Source organism: Rattus rattus, chromosome 6, assembly GCF_011064425.1.
Source record: "Rattus rattus isolate New Zealand chromosome 6, Rrattus_CSIRO_v1, whole genome shotgun sequence".
Classification (NCBI taxonomy): domain Eukaryota; kingdom Metazoa; phylum Chordata; class Mammalia; order Rodentia; family Muridae; genus Rattus; species Rattus rattus.
In genome coordinates this window covers 146,464,567-146,479,667 of record NC_046159.1, presented here as the reverse complement: position 1 = coordinate 146,479,667, position 15,101 = coordinate 146,464,567, and the positions used below count along the sequence as shown (strand labels likewise).

At 36.4% G+C, this 15,101-nt stretch overlaps 1 protein-coding gene across 1 annotated transcript in view; it reads right to left on the bottom strand.

Annotated features, from left to right (window-relative positions):
* Positions 1-6,535: 6,535 nt before the first annotated feature.
* The window catches only part of LOC116903002 (cadherin-related family member 3-like), a 96,236-nt gene continuing 87,670 nt past the window's right edge, over positions 6,536-15,101 (bottom strand). The window contains exon 21 of the mRNA XM_032905313.1: positions 6,536-6,611. Coding sequence (XP_032761204.1) covers positions 6,536-6,611 — 76 coding nt within the window. The remainder of the gene's footprint in view (positions 6,612-15,101) is intronic.

The following is a 15,101-nucleotide window of genomic DNA, read 5'->3' as shown; positions in this document are numbered from 1 at the left end:
AGACCTAATACCAATATTTCTCAAACTATTCCATAAAATAGAAACAGAAGGAACACTACCTAATTCATTCTATGAAACCACAATTACTCTAATACATAAACCACACAAGGACCAACTAAAAAAGAAAACTTCAGACCAATTTTGCTTATGAATATCGATGCAAAAATATTCAATAAAATTTTTGCAAACCAAATCCAAGAACACATCAAAACCAGGCTTCATCACAGGCATAAAAGATTGGTTTAACACACGAAAATCTATTAATGTAATCCACCATACAAAACAAACTTAAAGAAAAAAAATCACAGGATCATCTCCTTAGATGCAGAACAAGCATTTGATGTTATACAACATCCCTTCATGTTAAAAAATATTGGAGAGATCAGGAATTCAAGGCCCACACCTAAACATAATTTAAGCAATTTACTGCAATCCAATAGCCAATAACAAATTAAATGAAGGGACACTTGAAGGAACCCTACTAAAATAAGGGACGAGACAAAAATGCCCACTCTCTGCATATCTATTCAATATAGCACTCAAAGTTCTATCTAAAACAATAATACTACCAAAGACATAAAGGGGATAAAAGTTAGCAAAGAAGTAAAGGTGTCACTATTTGCAGATGATATGATAGTATACATAAATGACCCCAAAAATTCTACCAGAGAACTTCTACAGCTGATGAAGAACTTCAATAAAGTGGCTGGATATAAAATAAACTCAAATAAATTATTAGCTTTCCTTTATACGAATGATAAACAGTCTGAGAAAGAAACCAGGGAAACAGATCTCTTCATAATAGCCACCAATAAAATATCCTGGGTTAACTCTAACCAAACAAGTGAAAGATCTGTATGACAAGAAGTTCAGGGTCTCTCAAGAAAGAAATTGAAGAAGATCTCAGAAAATGGAGAGATCTCCCATTCTCGTGGATTGGCAGAATTAACATAGTATAAAAAGACATCCTACCAAAGGCAATCTATAGATTCAATGTAATCTCCATCAAAATCACAACAAAATTGTTCAAAGATATGGAAAAAATAATTCTCAAATTCATCCAGAATGGCAAAAACCCAGAATAGCAAAAACGATTCTTAACAATAAAACAATTTCTGGGGGAATCACCATCCCTGACCTACAGTATACAAAGAAACAGTGATTAAAAAAAACTGTAGAATTGGTACAGAGTCAGATTGATCAGTGGAATAGAATCAAAGACCCTGAAGTAAAACCACACACTTCATCTTTGACAAGTAAGCCAAAAATATACAATGGAAAAACGAAAGTATCTTCAATAAATGATGCTGGTCTAACTGTCAGTCTGTATGTATAGAAATGAAAATAGGTCAATATTTGTCACCTTGCCTAAAGCTCAAGTCCAAGTGGGTCAATGACTTAAACTTAAAACCAGATGCACTGAATCTAATAGAAGAGAAAGTGGGAAAGAGCCTTGAACTCATTGGCACAGGGGGAAATTTCCTAAACAGAAGTCCAATGGCTTACACTCTAAGATTAAGAATTGATAAACAGTACCTCATGAAACTGAAAAGCTTCTATAAGGCAAAGGACAAAGTCAGTAGGACAAATCGGCAACCAATGGATTAGGAAAAAATCTTCACTAACCCCACATTTGATAGAGGGCTAATATCCAAAATATACAAAGAACTCAGGAAGCTAAATACCAAATAAACCAAACAGACCAATCAAAAATTGGGCTATAGAACTAAACGGAGAATTCACAACAGAGGAATCTCACATGGCTGTGAAGCACTTAAAGAAATGTTCTATGTCTTTAGTGATCAGGGAAATGCAAATCAAAATGACCCTAAGGTTCTACCTTAGACCATTCATAATGGCCAAGATCAAAACCTAGATGACAGCACATGTTGGTGAGGATGTGGAGAAAGAGGAACACGACTCCATTGCTGGTGGATTACAAACTGGTACAGCTACTCTGGAAATCAATCTGGAGATTCCTCAGAAAACTGGAAATAGATCTACCTGAAAATACAGCTATACCACTCTTGAGCATATACCCAAAAGATACCCCACCATGCCACAGGGACACATGTTCCACTGTGTTCATAGCAGCCTTGTTTTTGATAGCCAGAATCTGGAAACAACCCAGATGTCCCACAACAAAAGAATGGATACAGAAAATGTGGTTCATTTACACAATCGAATACTACTCAGCTATTAAGAATGAGGAAATTCTGAGTTTTACAAGCAAACGGATAGAACTAGAGAATATCATCCTGAGTGAGGTAACTCAGTCTCAAAAGAACATGCACGTTATGTACTTACTAATAAGTGGATATTATTAAAAAAAATAGAGAATACCCAGGATACAATTCACAAGTTTACCCAGGAGAAAGTTAACAAGCTGAAGAGCCCAATGAGGACACTTCAGTTCCACTTGGGAGGGTGAAGAAAGCAATCACAGGAGAGAGGGACCTGGGTGGGAAAGGGGACAGGTAAGGGAAGGGGGGACATGATCAGGTAATTGGTTGAGGGGACTGGACTGAAGCCTCTGAGGGCCAGCAGAAAGATTGGAAACAGGCAACCTCAGAAGGTAGGAGGTAGGGGGATGCTCTAGAGTGTACCAGAGACTTGGGAGGACAGTGACTCCCAGAACCCAAAGGGAGGGACCTTAGATGACATGCCCTACACTGGGGAGAGGAAACTTTTGAGCTCACCTCCTATAGAAAGACTGGGCATCAAGTGAGGGATGGGGTTGCCATTCCACGGCCAAAAACTCCGAAGCATAATTCCTCCTGTCTGAAAGAACTGCATGGACAAAAATGGAGAAGAGCCTGAGAAAAAGGAGGTCCAGCGATAGTCCCAAAGTGGGATCAGTTCAAGAGAAGGCCCTAAGGCCTGACACTGTTAACTGAGGCTATGGGGTTCTCATAAAAAGGGGTTTTTCATGACTGTCCTCTGAAAGACACAACGAGCAGCTGAAAGAGTCAGATGTCCATATTTACACTGAACCAATGGACTGAAGCTGCTGACCTCTCTGTTTGAATTAGGGAAAAGCTGGAGGAATCTGAGAAGGGCAATCCTGTAGGAGGACTAGTAGTCTCAACTAACCTGGACCCCTGAGTTTTCTCAGACACTAGACCACCAACCAGGCATCAAACTCCTGCTGGTATGGGGCCCCCAGTACATTACACAGCTGAGGACTGTGGGGTCTGGACTCAATCAAAGAAGGTGAACCTAACCCTCAATCAACTTGAGGTCCCAGGGAGTGGGGAGATCCGGTGGGGTAAGGTGATGGGGTTATTTTTATGGAGACAGTGGGAGGAGGTATGCGATGTGAAGAACTCAGAGGGTAGACCAGGAGGATATTTTTTATAAAAAAAAAAAACTCAATAATTTTTTAAATGAAAAAAATATTTTAAAATAGAAATAAATAAGTGCATTGGGTCTGTGGTATCAACCTGATCCCAAAAATCAGATCCTTTATTTTTTTCCTATAGACGTATTTTATTTATATTGCTTTATCTGCATGTATATATACATGCCAGAAGATGATCATAGACACCATTGTAGATAGTTGTTTGCCACTGCATGGGTGCTGGGCTTGAACACAGGACCTCTGGAAGAGCACAGTGCTCTTAATCTCTGAGCCATCTTTTCAAATGGACAAACAGTGATAAGGGATGGCTCAGCTCAATGTGGGCAGTGCCAGCTCTGAACAGGTCATGCTAGAGTTTTCTTATACATAGGAAAACAGCCTGAGCACGTCACAAAGAACAAGATGGAAAGCAGCATTCCTACTTAGTTCTGCCTCCAGGTTCTTTCCTTAAGCTCCGGCCCTGGCTTTCCTTAACTGTAAGCTAAAGAAACCCATTCATCTGCACCACCACCACCACCACCACCACCACCACCACCACCCCGCCAAAAAAGAACGAAAGAAAGAAAGAAAGAAAGAAAGAAAGAAAGAAAGAAAGAAAGAAAGAAAGAAAGAAGGAAAGAAAGAAAGAAGGAAGGAAGGAAGGAGAGAGAGAGAGAGAGAGAGAGAGAGAGAGAGAGAGAGAAAGAAAGAAAGAAAGAAGGAAGGAAGGAAGGAAGGAAGGAAGGAAGGAAGGAAGGAAGGAAGAAAGGAGGAAAGAAAGAAAACTAGGTCCTAGACATCAGGTAAAATAAAGAATCTCAGGTCAAGTCCATTTTAGTCAAAGTCCAACGTGATGAAAGTTTCTCAAGTCTTTTCTACTTGCTGAATATGTTTTAGTCTCAGACACATAATCATGTATAACATGAATTGGGCTCAGTTCTTACAGAATTCATGTTTTACCCTGTAGGAAAGGCCATATGTGTGTCTTTGAAGCTACCTCCTCTATGGCAAAAATCAGTGTATTAAAAACAACACTATTTGGGGAGAGAGAAGCATAATCTTGATTAGTGCTATCCAATATTCTTAGAGGACAGTATTGGTTCCCATCATAAGACTTTCCAGTACAAAAATCAGAGGGAGAGGGAGGAGCCTCAAACTCTGCCCAGAAGTAGCCACACTTGGGAAGTTTACAGCAGCTCTGTAGTAGAAGTAGAGAGATCAGCTCTGCCTAAAATACACATTATAAGAGTGATGATTTCATGGTGTTCTTTATATCCATCTGAGGAAAGGATCTTGGTCAAAAATAGAAAATAATAGATGTCTGTGGTCTTGTTTGGGTTAAATGAATCCTTATATTTCTGTTATAGTAAGCCCATGGAACCATAACTGTTGGGATATGACATCCCATTGATACATTGTATCCTTAGAGTCATACTGATCATGCAGGTGTGCAAGGTAAGGAAGTTATAGGGCTTGAAGTTTAAGGCATGCATAAAAGTGTGGGAAGAGGAAAATCCACACACTACAAAGAATAATTATCTCCTGTGGGTTAATTTGATTGTTTGCTTGTTTTGTTCCCACACATCTTGGTATATTATGATGTTACCTTAAAATAGCCAAGAAAAGTTATTCCTTTAGGTATTCCCTATTCACGAAGAGGAACAAGAAAACCCAATTTTTTTAAATAGTACTCTGATCTATTTTTAGACCCATGTATGGGTTTAAATGACAAATCCAAGCCATCTTCAGCAGTGAGTTTTACAACATTAAGAAACAGAAAACGAAACAAAAATGCTATTTCTAAAAATAAGACATCTGGTTATGGAATTCACTAAATGACCATGTGATTATGTCATGTTGATTCTAACAGACCAACTGAGGCAAAAACTGAGTAAAGTCTACTCCAATGCAGGGTAAAATAAAAGTATCAATACAGCTAGATTAGCCAGACTAGTGTCAGAGGTCCCAAGGACTACATGTTGTGATGACCCTGGCCATACACCATGCCCTGGGAGTCTTTGTTTAGTTACATGAGGTGACCTAGTTCTTAGAAGAGAGAAAAGCCTGAATCTAATTTTTACTAATCTTTCATGGTATGTGAATGCCAGCGGAAAAGTGACCACTGCCATCACAGCTGGTTAGAGAGACGCAACTACTCTTTGCTATTTCTCTTTCCTACTATTCATTTCCATTTCCATTACTTTTCATCCAGAATAGAAGCCCCATTGCACCCTTCTGAAAATTCTATTTTCAGCTAACCATTCAATCACGGTCTTTAATGTTTATCCCCAGAGCACCAAACAGTAACAGATGAATGTATGCTAAAGAATTACAATTTCACATCTACTGCAAGAGGAAGCTTCTTTGATGGTGGACTAAGCAAGGTACTGATCTTATACCAGATGTATGTCATAAGGAGTTATTTTATTGCTATGTTCCTTTTGCAGAACAGTGATATTTGTTTCCATGCTAGGCCCATGATGTATGCAGTCTAAGGTTCATGGCAATCTGAGCAATGTCTAGCATGGGTTCTTGTATGTGGACTCTGTGTGTGTGTGTGTGTGTGTGTGTGTGTGTGTTGTGTTTTGTTTTTCATTTATTCTGGTTTGTCAGTTTTTTGCATATATATATCACAATAACCTGTAACTCCAGTTCCAGGGGATGGAACACACAGGGTGCACATTTAGACAAGTAGACATACCTCATACACATAAAAAAACCCAATAACTCAGAAAACATCACTGTTTATAGGATTTGAACTTATCATACATGCTCAACCTTGTCTTTCAAAACTAAAAACAAATATCTTGTTAACTTAATAAGGAATTTAGTCTTCCAGTGTGCATTTTATGCTCTGAATTAATCTGTATAATGACCATTATCTTCAATGCATTAAGACTAGTTATTGAGATACATCGCAATTTGAGCATAATTTAGATCAGTGTATTTTCAACTGGCAATAATTATGCCATAGTATTTTAACTGTTCACAAACATATCTTTATGGCATATATACCTTAGCCCAAGTGCAGTGGTAGAAATGAGACACATCAAAGCATGTGACAGGTTATACAAAAGTATCGGGCTGTGTTGGAAAACTTGATGGTTTTTTTATTGTTAAAAAGCTGTGTTTTCAAAGACCTTTTCAAATAAAGCGATGGACATGGAGATATAGTAACCTTTCTTCTGGTTAAAGTCAAAATGTCTTCCATTGAAATAATTTTCTTTTCATCCCCTTGTCTGGCTGTTCAGTAGACACTACATTTCTGTCACTGATGAAAGAAAGAAATATTGAATTAAAATTCTAGTAAAAATTTGAATATCAAGTTAAGTATCTTGACATTGTGACACATTCATGACATCCTCTGTCTGACTATTAAATAGATATTGCATTTTTGTCACTGATGAAATAAAATAGATGATTGAAAGTTTAGAAAAAATTTAAATATTATGTTATGTATTAAAATAAAATTTTATTAAAAAAGATAATACCAATGGAAATATTATACAGTGTTAAGATTAATTATTATTGCTTCTATTGCCACATAGATTTCCAAACTTATTGATCTTTCGGAAAATAATAATGCACCCCATGATTCTAGGTTCTTCAGTAATTACCCAAGCAATCTCAAGTATATGTTCATCGGCTTATGTATAACATATAAGAGAAGAATAAAGAAGAGATTTAGATTAATTTTAGTTGCCTTACAAATTCATCATAAGCATCTATTGGTTTCTATTATTATTGCATTCTGCTGATGAAATGCCTTCACTCTCTCTTCAGAAGCTTCATGGATTCACTTCTGCTCTTGAGGAACTCTTCTCCCCATTGTCAATAATATTTGCTCATTCTATTTTCCTAGGTTCTAAAGAGAAGTCTCATTGAGAAATTAACAAGGAGAATTGCATGATGCACCATTCTGAAAAAATTCTCTTATGTTCTAAGAAACCAGAACTTTTGCTGGGGCTCACAATCAGAGTTAATAATACACCTTGAAATCACTTAAGTCTACTGTACCCTCAAACTCTTTGCTTGACCTGTCTTTAAGAGAATATTGTAACAACCAACCTTACTTGCTTTGTACACACACATAATCAACTTTTACAACCTACACTAATGTATTGCTGAAATCTTACATGGCCCTGAACCAGCATAATGCATGTGAACCATTTGCTGAAAGCTACAAATGCATAAATTTAAAGCAACTTCCCAAAATCTACCGTAAAATTTGAAGGCAACTATTTACTGCTGTTGGTTAATAAAAAGTGCTATTTGTTAAATGAGTTAGATGAGATAAGTTGGAGCGAGTAATTTAATGCCTTGCAAAACTCTGTTAAATATTTCTGTACATTCTCATTCCTTACTCCATATGATGCTTTCTATGTGATTCAATAAATACAGAGTGAAGCCCTGTGTTAGGGAGAGATTATAACATCAGTCATAGATAGATAGATAGATAGATAGATAGATAGATAGATAGATAGATAGATAGATAGATAGATAGATAGATTGATAATGCTTATAAGCCACAGACTCACATAGGGATAGACACACAGACAGGGATAAATGGACTCACAAGGCAGCCTTCAGGCAGTCACAGATTCAGACTCCAGAAGCAGGTAGACATGGGAGCACGAAGTTGGGTAGTCAAGTAAGAACTTATTACGCTGAAATGACTCCAAAGGGAAGCACTTTTATTTCTTTCCATAATGTGACACTGATACATTACTGGGGACTTGGAGTTAATCACAAATTAACTCATTAAACCAAAATGGCCTTATTGAATATGTTTTGTGGGAGGTTTGAGGGTAGAAATGCAGGTTCTGGAGCCAGACTACATGTGAATCCTGTTTCCCTATCTTCCAGCTATGTGACCTGTACAAGAGTCGTGACTTTTCACTGTATCTATCTTCAGAGTAAGACAGTGCTTAGCTCCTAGGATGTCTGTAAATCTCATATGAGTGTATATGTTTGTACTTTTATGAAAACTACCGCAGAGTGTAGGGATTTTTGTTAATCATGGTAGAAGGAAAGTTCTATCTTCTAATCCTCTCTAATGATGAATTTAGGGTATACTATAGGAAAGGCAGTCCTAGAATCGAAGGCATGCATGTAGTTATGAAATGAGGAATGAGTACTATATGAAGTTGGTATTTATGTGACTCAGTTGCCACATAAATTGTTCTTTGGAATTAATTATCAGCATTTCTTTTTATTCCATTTCTTGAAACAAGAGCTGAATGATACATTCCATAGTAAATTCAGTTGCCTAGTATTATTTTGCTCCATTTCATTTTATTTTCAAAGTGAAGACTGGAAGCATTTACAAAATCATGAAAAAATGGAAGAAAAGGTGAGCAAATATGTGTGAGTTGTTTTCTAACTATGTGTGGAGTTAACCTAACTGGTTGAAAATACTCATTGCTGGTTATAGAACAAACAAACAAACAAAACCACAAACAAACATTCGGTCAGGTTTTCATGTGTAAGCGCATGCGTGTGTGCAGAAACACACATAAAGTAATCACTGAGCTTTCCTGGGGCAATAGCTCTCCATATGGACTATATGGCAAAGAGGGCATTGTTGTAACACTTGATCCAAGTTGCACAGATTGATGAAGAAAAGCTTATGAAGGGAAATCTTTTATATAACAGAAATAATTTGAAATAAAAGTGGTTTGAGAAATTAGCAAAACTATATTAGATTTTAATCAATGAGAAAATTAATTAAATTAACGCTCTAGTTCAAATATGAAGGATATAAACTCATTCCTTAGATACAAAATGATTGAAAAGCATGAAAGAAGTAATTTGATGGTAATATTAACCATTTCCTTTTTCTTGGGGGTCTATCATCCAGTATCTGTAAAATAGTACCATCCAAGGCTGAATACATATGACAATTCAGTAGCCACAAAAAATTGGTTGGAATTTTTTCACAAATTTAAATCCATATCTTATACATTGATGTATAAATTAAAATAGCATGGCAGTTCACACATAAACTAGTTCCATTGAGCTTACGAGCCTACTTGATCTAAGCTTTTCTGTATGCATGCTTGTGTGCCTATCATTTCTTCATGCCCAAATCATTCTAGTCAGGTTTCAAAGACCAAGTCATGCAGCATTTGGCATGAATGTGCTTTGCTGAAGGGTTGAATGAGATTCAAGCATGGGATTTCGTTTTCTATTGTTACGTTCTACACATAGTTCAATGCAATAATCTGATACTCCAGCACCTTTCTTATGTGTAACCTGGAGACAGGGAGTTAGCTAATCTTCATAGTCACCAGAAAGGAAGACGCTGCCCTGCTAGATTCTGTACACACTGGTCAATTATTGACAAACCCTTGGATTTTGACCAGAGAAAGGCTTTGCAAAGTTCCTGTGATGTGCTGCAACAGGTCCTTATCAATAATACACATTCATTCAAACTCCATCTGTTTCTTGTCCATGTCCTCAGGGCTTCTTTAACTCACCGTGTATTTATATGATCATAATGATATATTTGCATGTAATTTATTAAGTTGTAGGAGAACATCATGGTTGCCTCTGGAGACAAAGAATAAGATTTGTAGCGCATATTTGAGTCATTTGAGGCATAAACTAGTTGTTCCTGTTATTCCATCCTTATTTAACCAAAACCTTTGTTTGGATATGGGTGTCAGCAACTCCTGAATAATGACAACTACAGATTATATAAGAAAGAAGAGAGTAGGAGTGTGTGGAAATTAAACAATGACATTATGACTCCAAAATATTCCAAATTCCAATTTCTCTCTCTATACTTTCCACATCTGAATCAAACAATACATTTCAGTAAAATATCACCATATTCTATCATTACACACAGAAGACAGAGGAACAGAGACAAAGATAATGTCCACATACGGAGCTTTATACTATCTTTGGACCAAGATAAGGTATCACATGGTTGTGCTACTATCCTCTTTCCTCAAATCTGCTTTAAAAATTCTCTGGGAAAAAAATAGATTGTACCTGATTGCATACATAATTTGTTATTAATCCTTGAGCCTTGTTATTTACACTCTTAAAGGTTACCAGCAAAAACTCAAATAGAAAATTCCCTTTAATCAAACATAATTTGAATACATAGTATTTATTTAGCACAAGGCATAATAATTTAGTTGACATTTCATATTGTCTTCAAATAAGTATATAATAAGGATAACAGAGAGCAGTGTTATTATATATACTGGGTAATTATTTTCTAAGCGCCATAGAGATGTGCACATTTCAATAGAGTTTATCCAGAGGAAAGCAATTCAATCCTCTTTTCAAATACGAGTTGACTAGTTGAGGAAGAGTTAAGTAGGTCAGAAATGGCCTAAAACTTGCAAACTACATAAGCAGCCTATATATAAAGATTTCCTTTACAAAAGAACAAAGATGTAGCACACTGTGACAGAGTTACAAACTACAAATGGCACTATCATATCTGAAGTAACGGAATATACTTGGGGTTCTGTATCTTGACAAACATTGAAAACATGCTCATCTTTGTCAGCTAATGGTTTGGAAAATTCGCAATATGATCTTTGCCCAAACTTTTATTTCCAGTAGGTTCCTGCAATATTATCCATAAATAGTTTGTGCTTTATACAATAGCAATGGATACAGAATTTGAATTGTTTAGACATACAGGAAACAAAGAGTAAGGCAAAATCGGGTTCAATTTCCTAGCATGAGAAAAGGATAAATTAAGGCTGTTCAGGTAACAATGGAGGCTAATAATAGAAGTACTTGAAACTAGTTAAGTAAAGAATTAGGTCTGAGTTTTTGTAATATACATTTTAAAAAGTACCTACAAACTTTATAAATCATTGTGATTTACCATAATTTATAATACACATGGATCTTTAGGCATAAGTGAGGATTCTTAATTTCCTTAATTAATAACTTTATTAGAGTAAAAACTTGATAGTGTAATATATGTCACACAATAATGCTTCTCTTCAGTGATATGCATGCTTTCCATGCTTTAGAAACAAGAGTATTGATTGATATGATATGCTTCTTACCAGGATCTACTGCATTTTCATCAGAAACTACTGATGGCTGGAAAAACATTTGTAATTATTATTTTAGTCCAAGGTTTATCACTATATGCAGATGCTTGAATTATTATTTACCTTCTAAATACTAATAAATATAATGCTTTGAAATTATGTCCTATTGTCCTTGATATACAAGATATCTGAGAACTGAGTAATTGTCTTGTTTGACACTATTGCCCATTCAGGAACATTTAGTGTTATCTTTCTGCTGGATTTCCAAAAACAGGTTTACAGAAAGCACAATTAGGCCAATTCTCTCCTAAACTGTACGGGTAATGGACATATAAATACAATATTGATTATATGAAGTCTTTTTGAGTTGAATAAATGTATGGAGTTTAGCAATTGGATACAGTTACTCAGTGCTTCTCATTAAGAACAATTGAGTTGGGTTCCTATAAAGGTGCATGCAGGGTGTCACTAAAAAGTACCTTAAAGTAGAACTGTGAGAATTTGAGAAAAGCAAAATGTCATCTTGGGCCATACTAATTAGACTGCAGAAACAGAGCAAAAAATTTTTGGATGAAATTATCAGAGAAGGATGCTTAATACATAACAAGAGATAAACAATGAGATAATGAGATAAGAATGAAGACTCTATGATATCTGGAAAGTGGACTAGGTTTCTGCTGTGACCATTTAAGAACCCAAGAGAGCTTTTAAAATATTTGTTTATTGAAAATTGTGTGTGTGTGTGTATGTGTGTGTGTGTGTGCATGTATGTGCACATGTAGGCATATACATGTGTATGTGGGCATCCATAAATACCGAAGGTACCCAATTACCTAGAGATACAGTTAGAGGCAGTTTTAAGCCAACAGTTGTAGGTATTGGGAACCAAACTTGGTTCTTCTCTAAGAACAACATATGCTGTGAACTACTGTGGCATCCCTCCAAGCACATCTGAGTGAGTTTAAATCTAATTTTGTCTTTTTGTTTGTGAAATGTTCAGAGATATCACAGTTCAAAGTGAGAAGATAGATATGTTAGAAATTAGGGGGGGAAATGCAAGAGCTGTCAGGGATCCTTATTCAAAGTGGGAAAGCAATTGATGTAAATCTATAGTTAGCCTGGTTACATTGAGCTGCCATTTAAAAGCATTGTCATAAACTGTAGTGAGTTAAGACAGAACTATGACATTTTCCCAGGAGACACACTGAAGATTCATAGTGTAATACAGTAGATATGTGGATTTCATTGGGATTGGAGAGTTCCTATAAATGAGTTTAAAGGAGACACTGGAAGAAAGATATGAAGTGCTTGTGACTGCAGCCATGAGGTTAGACAGACAGAAGCAAAGTTTAACATTAGACAATAAAGAAGATACACAGGGTTCTGGAGATGGTTCCCTAAGGGCCTGTTGCACAAGCATGAGCACCCAAGCTTGCATATCTAGCACCTAATCAGATACTGGACATTGTCAATTATGTACATAAACACTAACCATGAGGGAGGGAACATATAGGTCAATAGAATCCCAGAGCTCAATAGTCAACAATCAAAGCTAAGGAGTGAGTGTCGGTCTACAAAAATAACATCAAAATTGTTTAGAAAGATATATAACATTAATCTCTGTCTTTTGTATGCCTACATGTATATATACACACATATGCATATGTACACAAGAACATAGAGAAACATACACATACACACAAGGAGGAGAGAGAGACAGAGAGAGAGAGAGAGAGAGACAGAGAGAGAGAGAGAGAGAGAGAGAGAGAGAGAGAGAGAGAGAGAGAGAGAGAGAGAGGAGAGGGAGGGGTATTGAACACAACAAAAGAAAAAAGAAAAAGAAGCATGGCAATCAATATAAAAAGTTGGGATAAGTTGATAAATATTTGAATATTTTGAATCAAATTGAAAAATAACCAAAAGGAATATCTTTGTAATCTAGAACTTTGAAAGTGTTAAAATGTTCATGGCAAAGTCTTAGGATTATCATGGGGAAGCATTCCAGAATGAGTGGAAAGGAAGAGCAGGTTCAAAGGAGTGACTGGTCATGACCCATGTTTGTGGATGGTCAGAATTAATGAAAGATGTCAGAAGACACAATGAGGCCAGGGAATAAGTTATTCAATTAGTTCAGTGGAAAGCTTCACATGATTGTGTTTGTAAAACATATGATGGTAGCTGTGTCAAAATGTAGTAATCTGAAGGGAGAAAGAAATACAGATGGGAAGAGGAAAGAGTAATAAAAAGTAAGTTATGTATCACCCTCACAATATTTGAGATATTCATAAGCATTTGTGTGCAAACATAACTTCAGTGATAATTTGCTTCATGGGAAACACATTAAAATTGCTTCAATGAGGAAGATAAAAGAAATACTGTTCTGGATAATGTACACATGCCCATTCACACTACACGACAGAGCAAGGATGCAGTGTGTGCAGCCTCTGTCTATGCACCTAACCTAATTTAGTAGGGAGAGTTAGAGAAGACGGCACCACAGAACTATGAATTTGCATGCACAATCCTAGAGTATGATAAAGACAAAAGAGAGAGAAATGCTGGTCCAAGGGCAAGGAAAAGTTGCGAAAGGTTGAGGAGTTTTTGAGTCATATTTAGTGCCAAAATAAACACTCCATTTCCTGTCTGTAAAACAATGCAAATTCTTCATGTAACCTCCTAGACTTATTCTTCTGTGGTTCCCCTGCATGTTCTACCGCACAGGAACTTTGTAAATCTCTGAAATACTATGGTGTTTACTACATGCACTACACATTTTGAGAATTTTTCAATTACCAGCATTAGTCTTTCCAATATTTTACTCTTATTTCTCTAAGCTGAAGTATTGGCTTATGAATAGTGAAATCCACCCAATATCTCCTAAAATACTTTCAAATATTCTGGAAAATGACCTTTATAGGTAAATATTGAATAAATGACCATCGAAATAATGCCATGGATTAATGTTATATAAGTTAACTCGAAAATATTTTACTTGTCAAAGACACTGAGTCATATCAAGTTTTAGACGAAATCTATTGCTGCAGCTCAGAAGCACCCAGGTTTTAAGTCATTGTTTTAATCGCAATCCATACCAGAGCTCCTTCTCCCAGGGTTTAGAGATGATTGCAGAAGAAGGGTGGAAAGTGTGTAAGACAGTGCTTTTGTGCAAAGAGCTTCACATGTAAAAATCACAGCGGCTGGGAAAGCACATAGAAGACCTGAACACGATTAAGTTTCAGCACAAAGCAGGAGGGCAGTCATCCAGTCCCATCCTAGCCAAGGAGCTATTGGCAATCAATGGCTTCTGGCAGAAAAAGTCTGTCCTTTCAAAACTGCTCATGTTAGCACTGAAATGCATAGTGTGTGCTAAGGATTAAAACAAACATTTCAAATGTGCTCTGCAAGAGGTATGAAAGTTCACTGAGTTTTGGCACTAAAACAAACAAAAATAAGAAGAAACGTCAGTTTTCTTGAAGGATACAGCTCTTGTGGTAGCTAATCAGGCTCTAGAAGACTCTATCCCAATATATGGCAGCACTTAGTGGATTCAATAAGGGGACACATCGTCTTAGGTGAAGAGGAGATACTCGTATTCAAGAGGGAAGAAACTAAAGGCAGATTTGAGCACGCGAATGGGAGGGAGGGACTTGATAAAACCACATTGTATCTGTACATAAAATCCTTACTTAAACAATGACAAATGCATTTAAAAGACCATATCTTGAATGAAT